General features: G+C 38.0%; 1 protein-coding gene across 1 annotated transcript in view; it reads left to right on the forward strand.

Annotated features, from left to right (window-relative positions):
• The first annotated feature begins 9,080 nt into the window (after nucleotides 1-9,080).
• dbh (dopamine beta-hydroxylase (dopamine beta-monooxygenase)) overlaps nucleotides 9,081-19,505 on the forward strand; it is a 35,896-nt gene continuing 25,471 nt past the window's right edge. Inside the window, exons 1-2 of the mRNA XM_041811166.1 lie at nucleotides 9,081-9,449; nucleotides 18,115-18,261. Coding sequence (XP_041667100.1) covers nucleotides 9,081-9,449; nucleotides 18,115-18,261 — 516 coding nt within the window. The remainder of the gene's footprint in view (nucleotides 9,450-18,114; nucleotides 18,262-19,505) is intronic.

The raw sequence follows: 19,505 nt of genomic DNA on the forward strand, positions 1-19,505 counted from the left end.
CAACACCAGTGGCTCTCAACAGGTTAGTCATCAGGACCCACCGCTACCACCCTTTCATGAGAAATCATGACCCGATTTCTAAAAATAATTAAACCACTGACATTTATTTGATGACAAATGTTGCAGTTCGGACCTTAAATGGAAAAAACATGACTGAACAAAGCAACAGGATAAAAAAAATGTGATTAAAAAGCACATGATTACATGCATAAAATCTATGCATGAAGGCAAAGGCTACCTACTCTGTTACCCTTTTTACCAAAACAGGATGGAAATTTGGTCATTTCTCAATTAATGTTTTTATTATCTAGGTAAAACCAGCTTTGCTATCTGGGGAAATTAGATAAATAAGTTAAATATTGACAAAAGACACCATTATTTTTTTTTGTTATCAAAAGAAAACCTAAAAAATGTCTGGGTGTACTGTATGTCCACTTAGGACTTTCACATTACAGATTCTCAGTCACATTTGTTTTCCTGGCTCACACTGTGTCCCACTGGAAACAGTGCCAGAGCCCACTTTTGTGTCCCAAACCACTAGCTGAGAACCACTGGCTTACACTTAAGGAGCTGGAGCATGTATAAATTAACATGAAGGTTCTGCTTTTCTGTCTTAATAAAGTGTGCCTTATTGTATAATTTTATTCAAAACTTTGTTTTGCTGGTGGGAGAAGAGTTGGTGTGAGCAGTAAAACTAACATGGAGGTTATATTCCTTAATCTTGATATTTAAGATTATGAATAGTGACTAACTTCCAATTAGGGTTTTCATTGAATCTAAAATTTAAACTTCCATATGATGGTATTAAACATCAACTGATAGACATCTGTTTTGGTGCCAATGAAAGAAAACAACATGAGTCCTTGCGACACAGAGGCCAGAAATGTGTCCAAAATGATCAAAAATTGCACAAAAATGGTGCCCTGTGCTTTGTCTAGATTTCATGACAAGATTTATTCTGCAACAGCCTGCACTTTGCATTTTTAGTTTTTTAAAAGACAAGAAAGTACCCAATATTTGGTGCTGATGACTTTTTTTTTTTGTTTGTTTCTGTGGTTTGGAACCATATATCAACATCTTTCAACTAGAATTGTGTGTGTTTTAAAATCAGGCATCATGATGTATGGTTTGACAACATTTATCACAAGTCTGGAGAAATAACAGAAGTATAAGATCAATGAGATGAAGAGGTATGCCCCCAAGCCTGAAAGTCAACCTGTCCTCCTTTTACATTGACAACCCACTTACAACTTCCCACCTACAGTCACAGCAGTTTATCAGCTATATGCATATGTGGCAGCCAACTCTATAAAGATAATTAAAAAATTACACCTGTCCTCTGCCCAAGGTGGAAAAACAAACTGTCTCCTTATGTCTGGAACAAAATGTTCATTAAATTTCATTAGGATGACAGAGACAACTGTCCCTGGAAGGATCATTTTTCTCTCTGTGTTCCTCCTTCTGACTACAGGGCATATAAAGAATCAATCCATGGAAGAGAGAGACAGTCCTCCAGGCTTCTTTTTACCCTCTGCCATGTGAACCATAGAATCCCTCCTTCCCTGTCAGCCCGTCAAACTGAACAGGTTTGCTTTTTGTGTGTTTCTGCATCTCTCTTTTTCTTTGCTCCTCTCCAAACTCTTTACAAATAGTCCCCTCTAATCATCCAATCCTTACAGAGGCTCACCTTTCCATTCACATCAAACCAGGGGCAGTTTGAGCAGCGTAAGGTATAGCAGTGTGTTTTTATTGCATTCATTATTCAAACTCACAGAAGTGGAGATTAGTGCACTTTGAGAGTGTTCGCCCCTGAAATATTTATATTAGGAGAGAATGAGATGGTTGGATTGGACAAGTAGAGGTGAATTCTGCTTTTATCCACCCTCTATCTGTTTCTCTGTGTGTTTCTGTGTCTTAGCCAGCAGCATTAGGAGTGTCTGTGGCAAAGAGGTAGCCCCCCTATATATTAATAGCATTTTTTTTTTCTATATAAACTTAGATTCAGTAGCAGAATTTAGAGATGATTTTTCTGTGTAATTTTTGTGTTAGTTTGTTTTCATTTTTGAGTATACTTTGAACACCTAGTATTTAAACTCTGGCACCAGGGGGCTCTCATTCAAAATAATGAGAGCAGAGATAATGAGTAGAGATGGATGAGATTATTTTTCCAATCATTAACCCACTGTTTTCTCTCATTGATCAATTCAAATAGTGAGACAGAAAACTCTCAAAAAGTGTCTTTCTTGGTTTGCACTGTGAGCTACTCACAAAGCATTTTAGGACCACTTAAGCGTTAACCACAAGCGGCAACCTTTGTGGTGAAAAATGAAGGAAATGCAGAAGTGCAAAAACGGCAGTTCCTAGAGAGTCCACTAGAGGCCAGCTGTAGTAGCACTCAAAGCCACATACACGCTCATGTTAAAATGCCCAGTTTTACATCCCAAATAAACATGTTTACTGCCTCGCTTAAAAATGATTTTGGTCTGAATACTTAATTCCTTTTGAGCACACTACTGGTGGGTATGGCATAACAACCAGCAAGGTAACTAAACAAATACCACCCATTCATGCTGTAATCAATGTGTAGCACAGTAAACAAATAAAACGTGTGATCTCTCCTCTTGATGTCTGTAATAACAGCAACATAGCAAATGTGTTTGCTTCGCAGAGCATCTCTATTGGCCTGTCCACGACTTAACACATGCTGCCTGCTGCATTGGATCAACTAGGTTTGTCGATCCTGCATTGATTCATTTAATAATGGCTTGAACAGCTGTTAAGGTTGTGTTTTAGCTCATGACTCGCTTGTTTATAGCCCACAATGAGTGAAAAAAAACAGCAGTCAAACTCTGCATAAACTCAAGTCAAGTTCTTCAAAAAGACCACACCACATTATAGTAGTATAATACTGTTACCATAAAGTGCAAGAAAAATACTTTGATATACATTTCAGGCCATATCACCCACACATTCCACATACTGTAGAGGTGGGGAATTTTTTTTTTATAACTTTCACATTTTGCTTTAGTAAGGGTATTGATTCTATATTATAAGTGGCCCACTTGGCATGATTTAGCTGTCTGTCAGGGGGTGCAGGACCTGCCTTAATTCCACTCTTTTCTTTTCTGGGGTTAATTTTTGTTTTGTTCAGGACAAAATGAGTTTGTACTCACCTTCAAAAGAGTTCAAAAGAGGATTTTTTTGGCTTTGAAAATCATTCTAAATGTTGTAGGTCATGCAAGCACTCAACTGAAAATATATGTAACTGAGAAGTTGCCATATTTTAATTCAAATGGACATTTTGGTGCAAAAAGTCTACATTTTGTAAGAAATTTTACTTAAAAATGAGTTTCTTATTTGTAAAACTTTTGTAATATTTCAGCATAGCTCGGGGCATCAAAGACTTAAAGGTACAGATGGAGTAAGTTTTAAACAGAGATTGACTTTGATCCCTAAATGATCATTTAAAACTCAAATGAGGCTATATTCAACACCAGAAGTCAAGGACATTCACTTTAAAACTGCCATCCTGTAGATTTTTAATTATTTTCCTTGTGTTTGAGCCTTTCCCAGATTATAAGCAACGCATGATGGGAAGGTTTTTGGGGCAAAATTAGGACTTTTCGAGGCAGGATAATGTCAGATAGACCCCCAGGCCATTTTCATCAACAAATAAACAAACACTCACAAAGGAGCATCATTTTCTCTATAAATCTATTCTTCCCCTCCTTTCCTCCTCTCTATCCGCCTCCTTTTCTGCCATTCCCTCCGGATCAGAGTCGACTTTGCGCCGTCTTGTCTCGTTTATGTTTGCTGACACATCAGTAGCGGCAGCAGAAAGATAAGTGTGTTTGTGAGCAAAATAAAAAAGCAGGAAGGGAGAGGGCGATCAGCAGTGAGAGATGGCAGTGTGACGCAGAAGAGACAGACGGGTAAAAGAGGTAGAAGTGTGATGGTGTAGAGGATGACAAGAATACAAAAGAAGGCATGGACAGAAAGGGATAATTACTGAGCCTCGTGTGAAGGCCAGAGACATTAGAAGGACGATCGCTGCTTTTACCCTCAGGGACTAACAGTCTTTATTACATTAACAAACAAGATACCAGGCTGTGCCGCTCTGTTCTGCTCTCACTGCTTAGACCCAAATCTGTCCCTCGTGAGCCTCTTTTGGAAAATAAATGCAGTGGTTTGATGTCATGGACAAACTTTAACCCAAAAGGCAGCTTACAGCACGTTTGATGATGAGCTCTTCCAACTTTAAATTTAGAAGGGAACTTTAGACAGATATGTACAGAACTGGTGAATAAATTAGGCTTCACTTTATGAACAGCCAACCAACTATGTAGAAGTGTGAATCTCTTCTTTTCAAGGCGATTTGATTCAAATCTTGATTCGCAAACTACAATCTAGTTTACTGACAATTTATTACAATATAATTCAATTTGATTCAGTCCAATTGATTTGATTCAATCCTATGCAAAAGGACAAAATCCCTGTTGCAGTAAGTCTCTTAAAGAAGATGGAAAGAAAATATCTGTAATTTCACCCTGACAGTTGACTTTTTCACAAAAGACTCTGTGGACTTGCAGTTTGAAAAGAACTCAAAGGTTTTACTTACATTTGTGATGTATCTCTTCTGGTGAAAAGTCCCACTAGGCCATGTGAATTTAGTAGAGAGGGCTCTGAGACAAAAGCTGCTAAATGGAATTTAGACATTTTTTACATCTGCTATTCTTCAGGGGCATGTGAAAATACCTTTAAAACCTGGAGACTCTTGGATCTCTAAAGCAGATTTATTTGATGAAATCTAGACACTTGTTTTGTGAGGAGATATTATATGCAGTAAAAAAGCTTACAATTTACTGTAATGGTAACCTGACACACTAGATAGACTGTTTCACAAATCCATTGCATGGGATACGTCTCACATCCATCAGGGCAAGAGCCCATTGCAAATGTATGGGAAGGGCAAAACCTTTGAAAAAAGTCTCGCAGGATGATTGGACGAACATTTTATCTTGTCTTCTTTTTTATAAAGAAATGCGGTGCAGTTGGGATAAAACTGCTGTAGCTACATCAGAGCTAATTGCTCCACCAGCAGCCATTGTACCAGTGGTTTTCAACCTTTTTATTTTTTTGCTCAAGGAACACCAGATCCATATCCATACAATAAAAGCTCTCTTTAAAACATGTTATACTAATTTAAGTTCTGTTTAACTTGAGTATTTATGTATGGTTGTACAAATTCCCTTGCCTCAAGTACACCCGTGTGCCTTCCCGCGCCATTTTAGAACCACTGATACTCACTGTCAGAGTCCCGCCGGAAACTAACACAAAGTCATGTCAAAGTTGTTGGGAAGAAGAACAAAAACATTTTTTCCGCCAAGAAAAGCTTTCAGTGTGGTTCTTCTTCTTGTTATAAAGAAATGCGGCCCAGTTCTGATAAAATCTGCTGCTTTACTAAAGCTACATCCAGGCTATTTACCGGCGGCAGCCATTGCTACCAGCTTGCTAATTGAGCTGTAATCTCAAAGATGCTGATTGGTCCGATCAATTCAGAACCAGGTACAGTTGTTTCAGACTGGAGCTTCAAGAGGGATCTGCCAGATGACAGACATGGAATCTGGCCAATCCATCAGCTTTGCAAGGTTATGGTCGTGTATGGGGAGGCAACTTCATATAAGAAAGGGTCTCCCAAAAGACTTAGAGGCGTGCTGCTTCACTGAGTGCTAAATTCATGTAAGCGCTTTTGGGAAAGGAAAAATTGTCATCAATGCTACATGATCCAACCACTTTCTCTGCCAGTCTTTTTTAGCTGGCTTGAATGCTTCATTCATTTGTATAAGGTTGCACAGGCAGCATGTGTAGGAAGGCAGGTAAACATTCTTATCATCTATTGTACCAGCATGAAAGAATTAGACAGGGTTTTTAATAGGCTGCAAGAATTCTCAATATCATATTGAACTTTTTAGTTTTGCGTGTAAGCTACATTTCACATATTACACATTTCTTTAAATTAGCTTTGTTTATATGTGCTTGTGAGTTGGTGTGCTTTCAAATTCCCTGTAAAGTGAAATCCAAAATTAGTGTCTTAACACACAAGATATATTGGTTCAAGGTTGCTGTAAATATGGAGATCTATCTGTAACTGAATTTTTGATTTAGACCATTAGAAATTTGTTCTTTTCTTTCCTGACATGGTTTTTATATAATATTGGAGCCATGATATCACTGGTCTAAATGGGGAATAACCCCACCCTCCTAAGGCTACAACAGTATAAAATCATCAAGCAGTTCCTCTCAGTACAGTCTGTTTTCAGCTGTTTTCACTTCCTTTATTGAATATTAACAGCCAGCGACAGGCTTTGTTAACTGTGAGGTAAATTTCCCAAATCTAGCAGCCATGGTAGTCTATGGGTCATTAAAAGCATCATAACAGAGAGATTTGTACTAGAAAACAGTAAATTAAATCCCAAACTTCTCTGTCTTCTCTGGCACCGAGCCAGGAAGCTGTGCTCTAATCAGAATAATTTTTTAACACTGACATCACACACCATCTAAGAGCATACTTTACTGGTAGGTTTTATAAACAAGAGATGCTTTTCATGACCTAAATTTGGCCTGGTGGCTCATAACATAGTGGCCTGTCATACAGCAAACCTAAAATAAAAATTTTTCTTATCACTTTAGAGGGACTTTAATGCTCATAATGTTACCAGGGCCTGGTGTTGACTTATCAGAACAGACTGTTAAACAATGCTCTAAAAAGTGAAAATATGATTAGCACGTGATGCAGGACAAGGCAACAACACAAACACATAAACTTCCAAACACATATATACTGGGTATTAAATTAATGAATTTTCTCCTCTACCCTTTTCTGTTCCTGTAAAATTCACCTTAAAACACATACATGGAACACCAAAATAAAAAAGACAGTCTGACAATATAGGTCATCAGAACTTAACCAGACAAAAACCAAACCAAACTGAAACTGCGCAAAATAAAGACAGGCTTACTGTTTTTATGCATCCCTTAAAGAAACTAAAATTTGGGGTGTAAATGGCCTAGTGGTTTAAGATGCACCCCATGTACACGGGCATGTCTCTCTTCTACTCTCTCATCCTGGTTTCTGACTCTATCCACAGTCCCCCATCATAAATAAAGGCATAAAAGACCCCAAAAATATCTAAATACTGTATATCAGATAAATGTTAATTTTGTTGACTAAATCTGTGACTACAAATGTTCTTTAACTACATTTTTTTCCATGAGAAAGAGGGGACTACGACTACCTAAAAATAGATCTTTAATGAGAAAAAATTTGACAATAAGAAAGCTTAGTTTTTGTCAAGGAGAATAAATGAGACTAAAAAGTAATTTAGTTTTTGTTGAACATTCAAAATCCATGATATGAGAGATCACAAGCTGTTAGGTAGGGTGAATCTGTAGCTCTTGTGCCTTCAGCAGGGATACCAGGTTTTGAAAGATGCATAGATGTGTGATTTGCACCAGATTCATGCAAAGAGGGTACATGTTTTAACTAAAAGTTTGACAAAAATGTGAGAACTTTTTGTTTAACTAAAACTAAAATGTTTCTGAGTTTTGGTCAACTAAAACTAAATTACTGGTTAGAAATGACTAAAATATGACTTGAACAAAAAGGCATTTCAATCTAAAGACTAAGTTGAAATTTGAAATAGCTTAAAAATAAACGCTTTATCAGATACTTGGCACTGTGTATGCGGAACTCTAGCAATAGTTTCAATTAAGAATGCATGACAGTAGATTGTTGCCCGTATTTAATATGTCGATACTTAGAAATGAATGTTAGCTGATACCGGTATCTAAATGTAGACTTAAAACTTCAGTCCTTAAAACACATCAGTCAAAGTTCAAGGATAAACAAATTAACTTATTAATGATGAATAAAGAAAAATGATTTCATCTGGCATAGATCTGTTGGTCCAACCTAAAACTCCACAAATGTATTTTTTCATTTGGACAATATTTACAGCTGATACAAAAAGATTTTTTTAGCCAAAATATCTGTTGTATATACCGGTAGAACTTTTCATATCTACTGATACTGATATTATGTTGATAATGTTGTCTATTACACAAAAGTTGTTTTTGGCTGAGTTCTGCTTTGCTATACTTCCCTTTTTTAGAATTCCCATTTTAATCCATTTGTCCACTTAGAGTCACCTGTCCCTCACCATGCACACATACATGAACCCACACTTCCCTACAGGGCCTTTACTAACCTTTGAAACAAACCTGAATGTGTCCGTCTTGCTTTGGAAAGCAGTAATTGGCAGTTTGATTAGGTCTTCTGCAGCCTCGGGCAGTGGGTTGAGGGAAGGGACTAATGCATTAATGGCTCGTTTCCTCCCCCACAAGAACTAGCTGTTCCCTAAATCTTTGAATCAAATCTCCAACAAGCCAGGTGAGACAAATAAGTCACTGAATACTTTATGGTCAGAAGAACTAAAAGAACATGCATCAGGATCACCACAGGCAAAAAAAGGCCAAAAAAGAGTGGGCAATAAAGTGTAGTTAGTCTTGGCAGATTGTCATTGATAATATCCATGGTTGAATCTGGATCAATTAGGGGCTGGCAGATGTGCAGAATCATGGTTGACCCCAGGGCTTAAAGGATACAATCTGATTTCCCTCTACAAATGTAATACCATTAGGCAGGATACAAACAGACAACTCACAAGGGAGGAGTCTTTTAAAAACCAGTCAGAGTCAGACAGAGACAGAGCAGTTGTTCTGAGAAAAGAGACAGTACTCATCAGGGTTTAGTAACGGGAAAACCTTTGAAGAAGTCAACTTGTCTCAAATTTGAAGGCCTGGGAGGAGAGAAAACATGGGAAGAAAACAGTGAACAATCTCACCTGACAACTGCGAGAGAGATACGGAGTCCACTGAGGCCTGAAGGCAGAGCAGAAGAATCCAAAGAGTGCTTGGGCTGAAGAAAAATCTCCAGATCAGCTTTGGCTGAATAAAGTAGGTAATCCTAAAAGACTAAACAGAGAGAATATAAGAGAAGATTTCAAACCACAACCAGGGCGATGAGGGTCTTCAATAAGAACCTTCGCCTTCAGGACGTCACCATCATGTACTTCATTGCCCTGGCTGCTCTTATGGTCATCCTTGTAGCTTCGTATCAAGCGCCAATCAACGCTGTGGAAGTTTCCAGCCTCACACCAAGCCCATCCAACTCTCTCCCATATCTCCCTATGCCTTTCCGGGTGCCCCTCGACCCACGCGGAGACCTCCAGCTGGCGTGGAACATCAGCTATGCCGACCAGCAGGTGTACATGGAGCTAAGGGTCAGGGAGCTGAAGCACGGCGTCGTCCTGGGCATGTCTGACCGTGGGGAGCTGACCAACGCTGACCTGGTGGTGCTGTGGGACTCTGGGAGTAAAAGCTACTTTGGGGTAAGAAGCTTTTTAATTTAGAACTTGTAGAGCTACATATATGTAGATTAAGACCAGGGCTGGCAAGATCAATCACATTAATCACAGCTAATTAAGGTGCATTCATCTTTTTTAATGGTGATTAATCTCATGCTTTATTGTCCCTTCCAATACACTTAGCAGCATCTTCCTGTAGATGTAAAAGAAGTCCTTTAAGATCCATAACAAGTTCCTTTTTTCCATGCTTAAGTCCATGTCATAATCTATCTATGAAAGCAGGTCTGTATCTAAACAGGAAGTCAATTACCCTGAGTTTAAGATAGTAGATAAATCCAAAATGGCACAAAGACAGTTTTAAATGCAAACTAGTGGAACTATAACATGATAAAAATGATGCTGGCACAGAAATTCTGAGATTAATCACAATAAAACTGTAAATCATTTGACAGCCTTTATTAATACGTAAGAGAAAGTGTCAAATCAAACCTTCTACCTGCCTTTCTGCTTTCTTCCCTCCATGCTCACTAGTTAAATCCCTTAACGCACAAGGATTACATAAAGTCCTCAAGGAGTGGAGGTGTCTGCGGTCCCCAGGGCGTGAGATTGGTGGTTTTTTTTGCTCAAGGAGCCGGCGGACGCATTGCTTCATGATCCCACAGCCACAAATTATGTTATCGGCCCCTGCTAATTGGAAATCACTCAAACTGCACTAATAGCTGCAGTTCATCCAGGAATCATTAGCAGATATTAGCATATCAAAATTGAATCCTGTGCTGATTAATATGTGTGAAATGCCTTATTTTCATATTTCCACACACGAATCCGGCAGATTCTTTGAAATGAAATTCCCAGATAAATGTCCCTGAAGATAATTTATCCTCCCACAGAAACCCTTTCTACCTGCTTTTTCATGTACTCTTTATAAATGTAAATATTCATGAGTTACTGTAAGCAAAATGAATACTAATTGTAGTAAAGAATGATGCAGAATTCATTCTTATTCTTTCTGAAAAATGTCATGCTTATCACTTAATTAACAGACTAAGTAATTATTAACAAATTGAATAGATGACATATATTGGGACCTTGAGCAGGCTGGTTTTACAGAACCAGCTCCTGATGAGGAATAAGAATAATTAACATAACAAGAAAGAAGGTCATCAGCAGATAAAGAATGCATCTATTGATTCTAGATGCCTCACTGCAGAGAAAAATGTGGGGCTCATACCTGGTTCTTCATTTTAAAAAGATTAGCAATAGCATCTTTAGTGTTACTAAATCTTCTGTAATGAGCACAAAATATTCTAAACATCCTTCTGACCCTGTATACACATTTTTAAGCCAATATTTTCAATATTTAATTCTGTAAGTTTTTTTCATTAAACAAAAAAATTGGGATGTAGTATTTTTTCTTTGCTTTGTGGTGTGTTAAAATGAAACTCCCTTAGTCAAAAAAATCTGCTGTTATGAAAAATAGCCTCCTAACATAACCTCTGACAGCAAGTGGAAAATATTCGTCATTCAGTACATCATGTACATCATTTTTCCATGGTCAAGGTCGCCCCATTGTAGAGGTCTGCACCCAAATCCTCCTGATTTTTTCAGCATCTGCTTCAGCCCACTCTGTACTAACGCACAGATAATTATTGTTGTCCATGACTGTGCATTTTTTAGTCTTTTTGCAGTGTTTTTATCAGCTGATTATTTAATGGAAATGCACACAAGAAAACCTAAAACAAAGAAAAAAAATAATGTGCTTAAAATGCTTTCAATCAATAATAATTAAATATGTTTAAAATATGTGAGCTTAAGCAAGAAGAAGTATTTAACAGAAACCTGTCAGTGAAAAAAAATATCACAAATCTAAAGCCTTCACTGTTGATGATCCTGTAAGAGAGCAGGTGTTATGTTTGAACAGGTGACCATGTTAACTGGTAAGTTTTCAGATGAATGTTTCAGTGGTTGTTGCTGCTCTAACACTGAAAAACACAGAACATTTTGTGTTATGTCTAAAATATCCTTGAAACAGTGATCATCAGCTGGCAGCCCAGGGGGCCACATCAGGCCTTCCACAGCTTCCCATCCGGCCCCCAGAAGATGATCAAAATCAGTTAAAAAGTCCCTATAGACTTTGAAACATTGGCTTAATGTTTGATCCATTTCACAGAAACCCATCTGTCAGTCATTAGAGGTAAATATGATGGAAGTTAAGCACATACTCATTAGTCCTTTCTTGATTAAAGCTGCTGTTTTGCACATCAACCTTCCACTTCAAGCACTTTTGAAAGTTCTGTTTTTCCTGCCAGAGAACCACAACAGTGGACAGGTTTCCTGTCCTTATTTCAACACAGCATTTTAGCATCAATCCTAGTGATGGACAACATGCAAGCCCCAGAAATATGTAGCCCAAATATCACAATCGCCCCCTAGTAGCAGTTTACATGATTGGTGTCTTCCAAGTAAAAAGGTGGCTGCTGTGAAAATTTTTGAAATCTGTTATTATGATAACCACAGAAGCAATAGACATGTAGTCACTAGTTAACAAACCTGACTCCCTAAATAGACTATACATTGCATGGATATATGGAACAGTATATTAGGGGTGTTTAGGAAGTGCAGGACTTTTCAAAAATTTCTTGGAAGGTAACTGGATTAGCGTTCGGTCCATCAATTTTATTAGTTCCAATCAGAGCGACAAGACAAAATGAAGTAGTAGGCATGGGCAGCTCTGATGAGTTACGTGTGCTTGGCAGGCAGGCACTGTCAGAATTAACCAGCGGTGGAGCTCGTTGGTGGATAAAAGTCGTGCCAGGCCGGTTGGAGAAAAAGTGAGAACGTCTTTTCAGCAAAGAAGACCTTTCAGTGTGGCTCTTTGCTCTTACTCTTGTGCAGCCCAGGTCAGATAAAAATGCTGCTGTAGCCACATCCGAACTAATCCAGCAACCATTGTGTATACAGTACAACTAACCTGTTCGTAGCTATTGCAAACTCATGCAAAAGCAGGTCGATAGAAGAGCTAACACACCTTTTCCACCATGAAAAACTTTCAGTGTCTGTGTTAATCAAGGAAATGTGGTCCAGCTCTGATAAAACTTCTGCTGTATTGTAGTTACAATAGAATTAATTGCTACTCTGGTGGCAGCCATTGCTAATGGCTTCCAGTACAACTAAACCCCGCCCATAACTACCACTTCATTCTCCGCAAATGATGCTGGTTGGTCAGGTCCATTCTCTGACCTGGCACAATCATTTCAGATTGGAGCCTTGTATTGGAGCCTTGTAAGATGGATCTGCCTGATGACAAACATGGAATCTGTCCAATCTGTTGGCTTTGTAAGGTTTTTATTGTATTTCATCTTTTGGTAATGTTTTCATTTTTATTTATTCTTATAACAATTAATTTTTCTGTGCCAAGTTTGTGCAGCATTGGCACATGTGGTGTATGTACCTGTGGAGAAGATCACTATGGGCTGCCTTTTTCTGTCTATTGGATCTGGGTCAATTTGACCTCAGTCATATTTTGTATTTAAAAAAAATGTTTTTTTAATACAAAATATGACACCAGTTGTCTGATGAAGGGCTAGGGCCAAAAAAGTCACATATGTGGTTATAATCCTCATTAAATAAGCTTCAGAGCAGCTTCTGGTGTGTGGACTTATTTTCTGTTTTCCTGTGACTTTTCTTGGTTCAGCACACAGTTTTTAACCTTTTGGGATGTGACCTTCTGAACCTTTTTGAACATTTATTATGCATATCAGGATTTACATAGTGTATTTTAATTTTGGACAAAATCATTGAAGGGGACAGTGCAGCATAGCTCAGTGATGGGAGGGGCACATCCTATCCATCAAATTCTATGCAAAAAAACCACATTTGTTTATTACTATCACAGTTTTACAGATAGGGAAGCTGTAGACTGCTATGAAAAATTGGAGGAAAGACAGAGTTATGTCACACAACAAGAGGCAGACAGTTTGAGTCAAGCTCAGAGTCGTTTCATCAAGCTTGTAGCCTTTATATATGGAGCATGCTCTACCAACTGAAATAAACTGGCATCCAGCATCAACCATACAGTTAATAAAGACATTTTTCCAGTGAAAAACAAAGCAATAGAAATCACAAAGAATCATCAAGAAGTCATGAGAAAAACACTTGAAATTGCTGCATGTGGCGTGTTTATTCTATCACATTTTTTTCTTAAATGGTCTAATTCTTTAACTTAAAACACTTGACAACCTTAGCAAAAGAACACAACATTTTGTCTCCGCCTTGGCTTGTTTATTGGAAAACAAGTTATTTTCTTTCTTCCATCCTTTTGTAAAGTTTCACCGACTTATTCAGCAAAGAAAAACAACATCAAAAGAAATCTCAGCTTGGGATCTCTGCTGTGATTCGATCGGAGGCCAGAAGGAGCATGTGGGACTCCAGAGGCTGCTCTGTAGGCTCAAACACAGACGCTCTCTGAAGGCACATCAAAGTTTCACACATATCTGTGTGTAATAAGTCCACCAGCAGTCTGTCAAATTATGCTAGCATAATTATTTTTATTTCTGCTTTTTGTCTTTCTTGGAACAGAGTTTTAGTTGTTAGAGCAAATAAGACCTGTGAGATGCTAAATTAATGAGAGGATGCATGCTGATTATAAAAATAGTATGATACATTTCTGTACTTTGTTGGTAAATTGCATGTGCAAATTATCCACTGAATGTGATATAGTTGAATAAATGTAGAGAATTTATAAATTTTTGACATGCAAGTCTTTGCCAATGTAGGTGAATATTGTTGGAGAGGAACAGATGGTTAACGGTTACATGTTCAGTACCGTTAACTCTGGCATTCATTTATATCTCTTTTCTTAACTTTTCTAAAGTCCCTGCAGATAAAAAATAATACTGTAACCCACATCTCTGTAGAGCTTTTTTCTTGGTCAAATTGATCTCCTTGGTGCTATTCAGCTTTCTTCTTCCCCTCGTTCCATCTGTCTCTCCTCCCTTGGGAGGGCAAAAGCACCATGGAGAAAAGGTCACTGATGAGCCACAGTCTCTCTCTCCCCCTCTCTCTCTTAAATACACACAAGCACACAGACACAGTGAGGCACATTTTAGCTATGCTCTAGTTCTAAGACTTCTGAAATCCCCTTTTAAATCAGTGTATTTAAATGAGTCCTCTGAGACTTGAATATTAAGATTTTGTCATTTAATTTCAAACCCAAGATAAGGCGACAGAAGATTCTTCCCCTTCTTTCTTTTAGGATAGGTTTGACTTTCAGTGATACCAGTTATGTAAAATGAAAGTCGTTCTGGGAATTTCTAGGGATTGATAAAGTTTATAGTTTATGGTTAGTATAGGTTATGAGAGAGTTTGGTGCAGATGAACTTGACTGGCCTGCACAGAGTCCTGACCTCAACCCAATAGAACACCTTTGAGATGAATTAGAGTGGAGACTGAGAGTCAGGCCTTCTTGTCCAACATCAGTGTGTGACCTCACAGAAGAGTTGAAGCTGTTATAGCTGCAAAGGGTGGACCAACGTCATATTAAACCCTATGGATTAAGAATGAGATGTCACCTAAGTTCATATGCGAGTCAAGGCAGGTGAGCGAATACTTTTGGCAATATAGTGTATGTCAGTTAAATAGAAATATATAATATAAGATAAGTGATTGCATAAATAATAACCCCCTTTAAAGTGGATGACCTAATTCCAACCAGTTGGTGCTACTAGTCTCACAGCCATAGGATCACCAAATTGCAGTGAATGTGCCTCAAGTGAATGCAGTATAAAAACACCTGTGTCTTGCAGGTTAAGTCACAGGTTTATCGGTTTCCTGGTTACCATTACACCATGAACAGAAAAAAACACCCCAGGCAACTCAGACAAAAGGTTATTGAAAAGTATAAGTCAGCAGAGGGATACAAAAACAATCAAAGGCACTGGAGTTCAGTCAAATCCATCATCAAGAAATGGAAGGAACATGGCACATGTGTAAATCTGCCTAGAACAGGCTGTCTCACAAACTGAGTAGCCATGCAAGAGGGAGAGAGACCACAAGACACCAATGACTAGTCTGAAGGAGTTACAAGCTTGAGCAGCCGAGATGGGAAAGACTCTGCATACAACAACTGTTGCCCGGGTTCTTCACCAGTCAAAGCTTTATGGAGAATAGCATAGAGAAAGCCACTGTTGAAGAAAATTCATTGAACCTTGAGTTGAGTTCGCCAAAAGGCATGTGGGAGACTCCATGGTCAAGTGGAAGAAAGTTCTTTGGTCTGATGAGACCAAAATGGTGCTTTTTGGCCGTTAGCCAAGACGCTTTTTTTGGTGGACACCAAACGCTGCACAACTCCACAAACACGCCATCCCCACTGTGAAGCACAGGGGTGGCATCATCATGCTGTAGGGACCCTTCTGAGCAACCGGCTCTTGTTTAAAGACAACAAGGTGAATGTTCTGGAAACTTGAGTCAAATTCTAGAGCTTAATCCAATAGAGAATTTCTGGCTGGACTTGAAAAGGGCTGTTTGTGACAGAGCTTGAGCTGTTTTGCAAAGAAGAATGGAGTAAAATTGCAGTGTCTAGATGTGCAAACCTATTTGAGATCCATCCTCAAAGACTCTGTGCTTTGATGTCAGCCAAAGATGCATCTACTAAATATTGACTTGAAGGGGGTGAATATTTATGCAGTCACCGTGTAGGCACTGTATCTTCCCAGTCAAAGATATGCCAGAGTTCTCATCCTAATCCTTGAGAGAAGTCTTGTTCCAGGAGCCGGCCCAGATCAGCTACCTCAGGTTGAGCCAAAACAGTTACTATGAATTGGATTGTTGACACCTTGGGGAAGACACTCAACCCCAATTTGCTCTGCCGCATCAGTGGCGTGTAAATGTGTATGCATGCTTGGAATGTATTTGGCTAGTAGTGATGACCTCTCCCCATAGCAACCTTCGGCATAAGTGTATGAATGTGGAGGGAATCAGTGTGAATGGCCTGTGGTGTAAAAGCGCTTTTAGTAGTCAAACAGCTAGTAAAGCACTAGACAAGCTCAGGTCAATCTAAATCCCGACCATAGTTTTTGTAGTATTATTCAGAAAGACACGATATTAATTGGCCAGTAAAAGCAATGGCAACGTAGGCAAAGCATAACTTCTTTTTAACAGGGACAGAAACCAGGCACTTAACATCAACAGAGAGTACAGTTAACTGCATAGTTTCATCTGGCTTTTTGATAAGCACATCAGAGAATCATCTGCATAACCATAAACCACAGGCAGAACTAGCCTCAGTTGAGAACATGGCATCAGGTAGTCAGCACAGCATAAAGTTGACTGGTTCAATCTAGTTTTATCTATAGGTATACCAGATCATCTGCTGAATATTCAAAGAGTGCTTACTGCCAATGTGACATTGAGGAAGCAAACGAGGTTAAACATAATTAGACAAAGTACTAAACCTTGTGCTCAATGAACAAAATGAAGGTTTATTATTGACATTTACAAATGAATATCAACGTGATTTCTCCCTAATTGTAAAGGCCAGTAAATTTGATCCTTTTCTAGATAATTTATCGATAAACAGATTTAAACAGATCAGATTTACTGGCATTGCAATAGGAAAGGATCTCTTGAAAGCTAGTGGGATTATCAGGACCAAATGCTTTTCCAATGTACATTATAATAAGATATGTGATGAATTAAAACAGGGCAGGGAAAAACCCTCTCCTGTAACCAACAATATCTAAGGTTTACATCCTTACAAAAGCTGGAGGAGTTCACCACAGGTTCCTAACACCAAACATATCTTATGACAAAGCTTTATAGGTTAGATAAGCTATAATAGCCAAAATATCACCCATCTCTCATCCATCCTCAGAGATCATAGCTTTTTCATTCTGTTCACAGGCATGTAACACACATAACACATAGTGTATACAACTCATGTCTTATTTTAGATTTCTATCTTCTGTAGGTACTTTAAAACAACCGTTTGCTTCAGAGTCCTTGCAGTTTGTGTAGGACAGTTATGTAAGAGGGACAGAGCAGGAGACAGAAATAAAGAGAGAGATCTTAGGTGCTATTCTGGACAGATAAGAATGTGAGAAGCAGGAGCAGAGAGACAGAGCTGTTGCAAAGGCTCCTGGCTGAGAAGTGGAGTCTTTTTCATGGCTCTGGAGAGGTTTCACAACACAAATTATTACACAAACGCTTCACTTATTTTTTCCTCTTTATTTCATCTTAACTATTTGAAAATCTACATTAATAAAGTACTAATGAAATAGTTTAAAATAAGATCTTTACTCTTAATGGTATTTATTTGACATTTTAACTTGAAACTTTTGTATCTCTTTAAACACAACCCTTCAGACATTTTCTGAAATTTCACTATATTGTGTTGACCATTTTAGTTTTGATTTTTTTTTTCTCCAATATGGTTTCCAAAGACACACTTTTGCTCTTTTATTATTTAGTAACAGTGTAAGAAACTACCTATGCTGAGCCTCACCCCATCCTCAATTAAATCTTTCCTTTCACTCATACTGCAATTTATAACTCAGAAAACATTATCTGCAATTGAAAGTATTCCAACTTAAAACCATAAATACGTAAATGAAGTTCCTTCTTGATTTATTTGAAATATATACTATGTGGAGGTTTAAATACTCAGAGTTACTATTTTTCCCCTCTCCTTCAGGATGCATGGAGTGATAGTGAGGGCCGGGTTTCACTGGACAGCCAACAAGACTATGAGTTGATGGAGGCCAAACAGAAGCCAGATGGATTCTACCTGCTGTTCAAAAGACCCTTCAGCACCTGTGATCCCAGAGATTACCTCATAGAGGTGTGTAAAGCTTTTCTTTTACTCCGTATGTATATGCTTTAGAGGCAAAACATGGTTCATTTGTGTCTGAGTGAAACAGTAAATATAGCTTTCTGGACTAATTAACCGCAATGTCAATTCTTGTACCAATAGTCTATTTTTGTAAGTACCTAGTTTGGTTCTGTCAAACATTTATTTTCTGTTATGTGCCTTTTTTGGAGACTTCAGCTGGCTTTTGTCACTCAAAGCTAAATTTACTTGTCTGTACACAACAACTTTTACCCTCTTAAGACCCTGCATGAACATATGAGAGCATTACAATTTTACTTTTCTACGACATAGATGTAATTTCTTCAATTACATTGTTTTTTCAGGTAATAGTCCAGAATGTCCATTGAAGTTTAAGTAATTTGCCTGAAATGTTTGCTTTGAAATTTAGAAAATTTTAATTGAAATTCTAGGAAAATTGTTTGTTTTTCAAGGAAATTCGGGGAAATGTTTGGACAGTGTCCATGTAATTTTTTTGAAAACTGATTTAAAAAATAGGAGGAATTTGCTTTAAGACTTTATGGAATTTACTTGGAATTTTGGGGGAATTTTTATTGTAACGTTTAGGCTTTATGATAAAGTTTTACAGCTCAAATCTCAGGAGGTTATAGGAGGATACCTCCAGGGCAGCCTTTCCTAAACTTCAGCAATTTGAAACCTGAATATCTTCTGGGGCCCACTTAAACTTTTGTGCAACCATAACATGAAACTCAAATATTGATGTTCATGTTTTTATTTCATATACAGGAAATTTAAAAGTAAAAACTTGGCTTCCGGAGGCATTAACATTTCTTGAAAAGTGTTTGTGGGGTAAAGCTATTTATTTTGTTTTGATCAGGCAACTGCAAATTCACTTAAATTTTCTTTTTCTTTTTATAATCAATCTTTTTAAACTTAGTTTATGGCTCAGAAAGCTCTTTCCCAGCAGCATTACTGTCTCTGAAGACACCTACCAACTCTTAAACTGGCAAGCAAGCGGCAGAGTAGAATGCTTAATTTATCACCAGATAATCCAACACCAGTCAAACCATGACACTGGTTCCATACATCAGACATAACCAAAGATAGAAAGGTGACATGAGTTAAAACTACTGGCTGTGAGACTTAAGATAATAATAATATGTTATCAAGTATTTTATGATAATTTGAAAAATGATTTAACGTGGTTAATTTTTAGCATAATTTCTATGGCTTTTAGTTATTGTAAATTACCAGTT

This window comes from Cheilinus undulatus, linkage group 17 (assembly GCF_018320785.1).
Source record: "Cheilinus undulatus linkage group 17, ASM1832078v1, whole genome shotgun sequence".
Taxonomy (NCBI): Eukaryota; Metazoa; Chordata; class Actinopteri; order Labriformes; family Labridae; genus Cheilinus; species Cheilinus undulatus.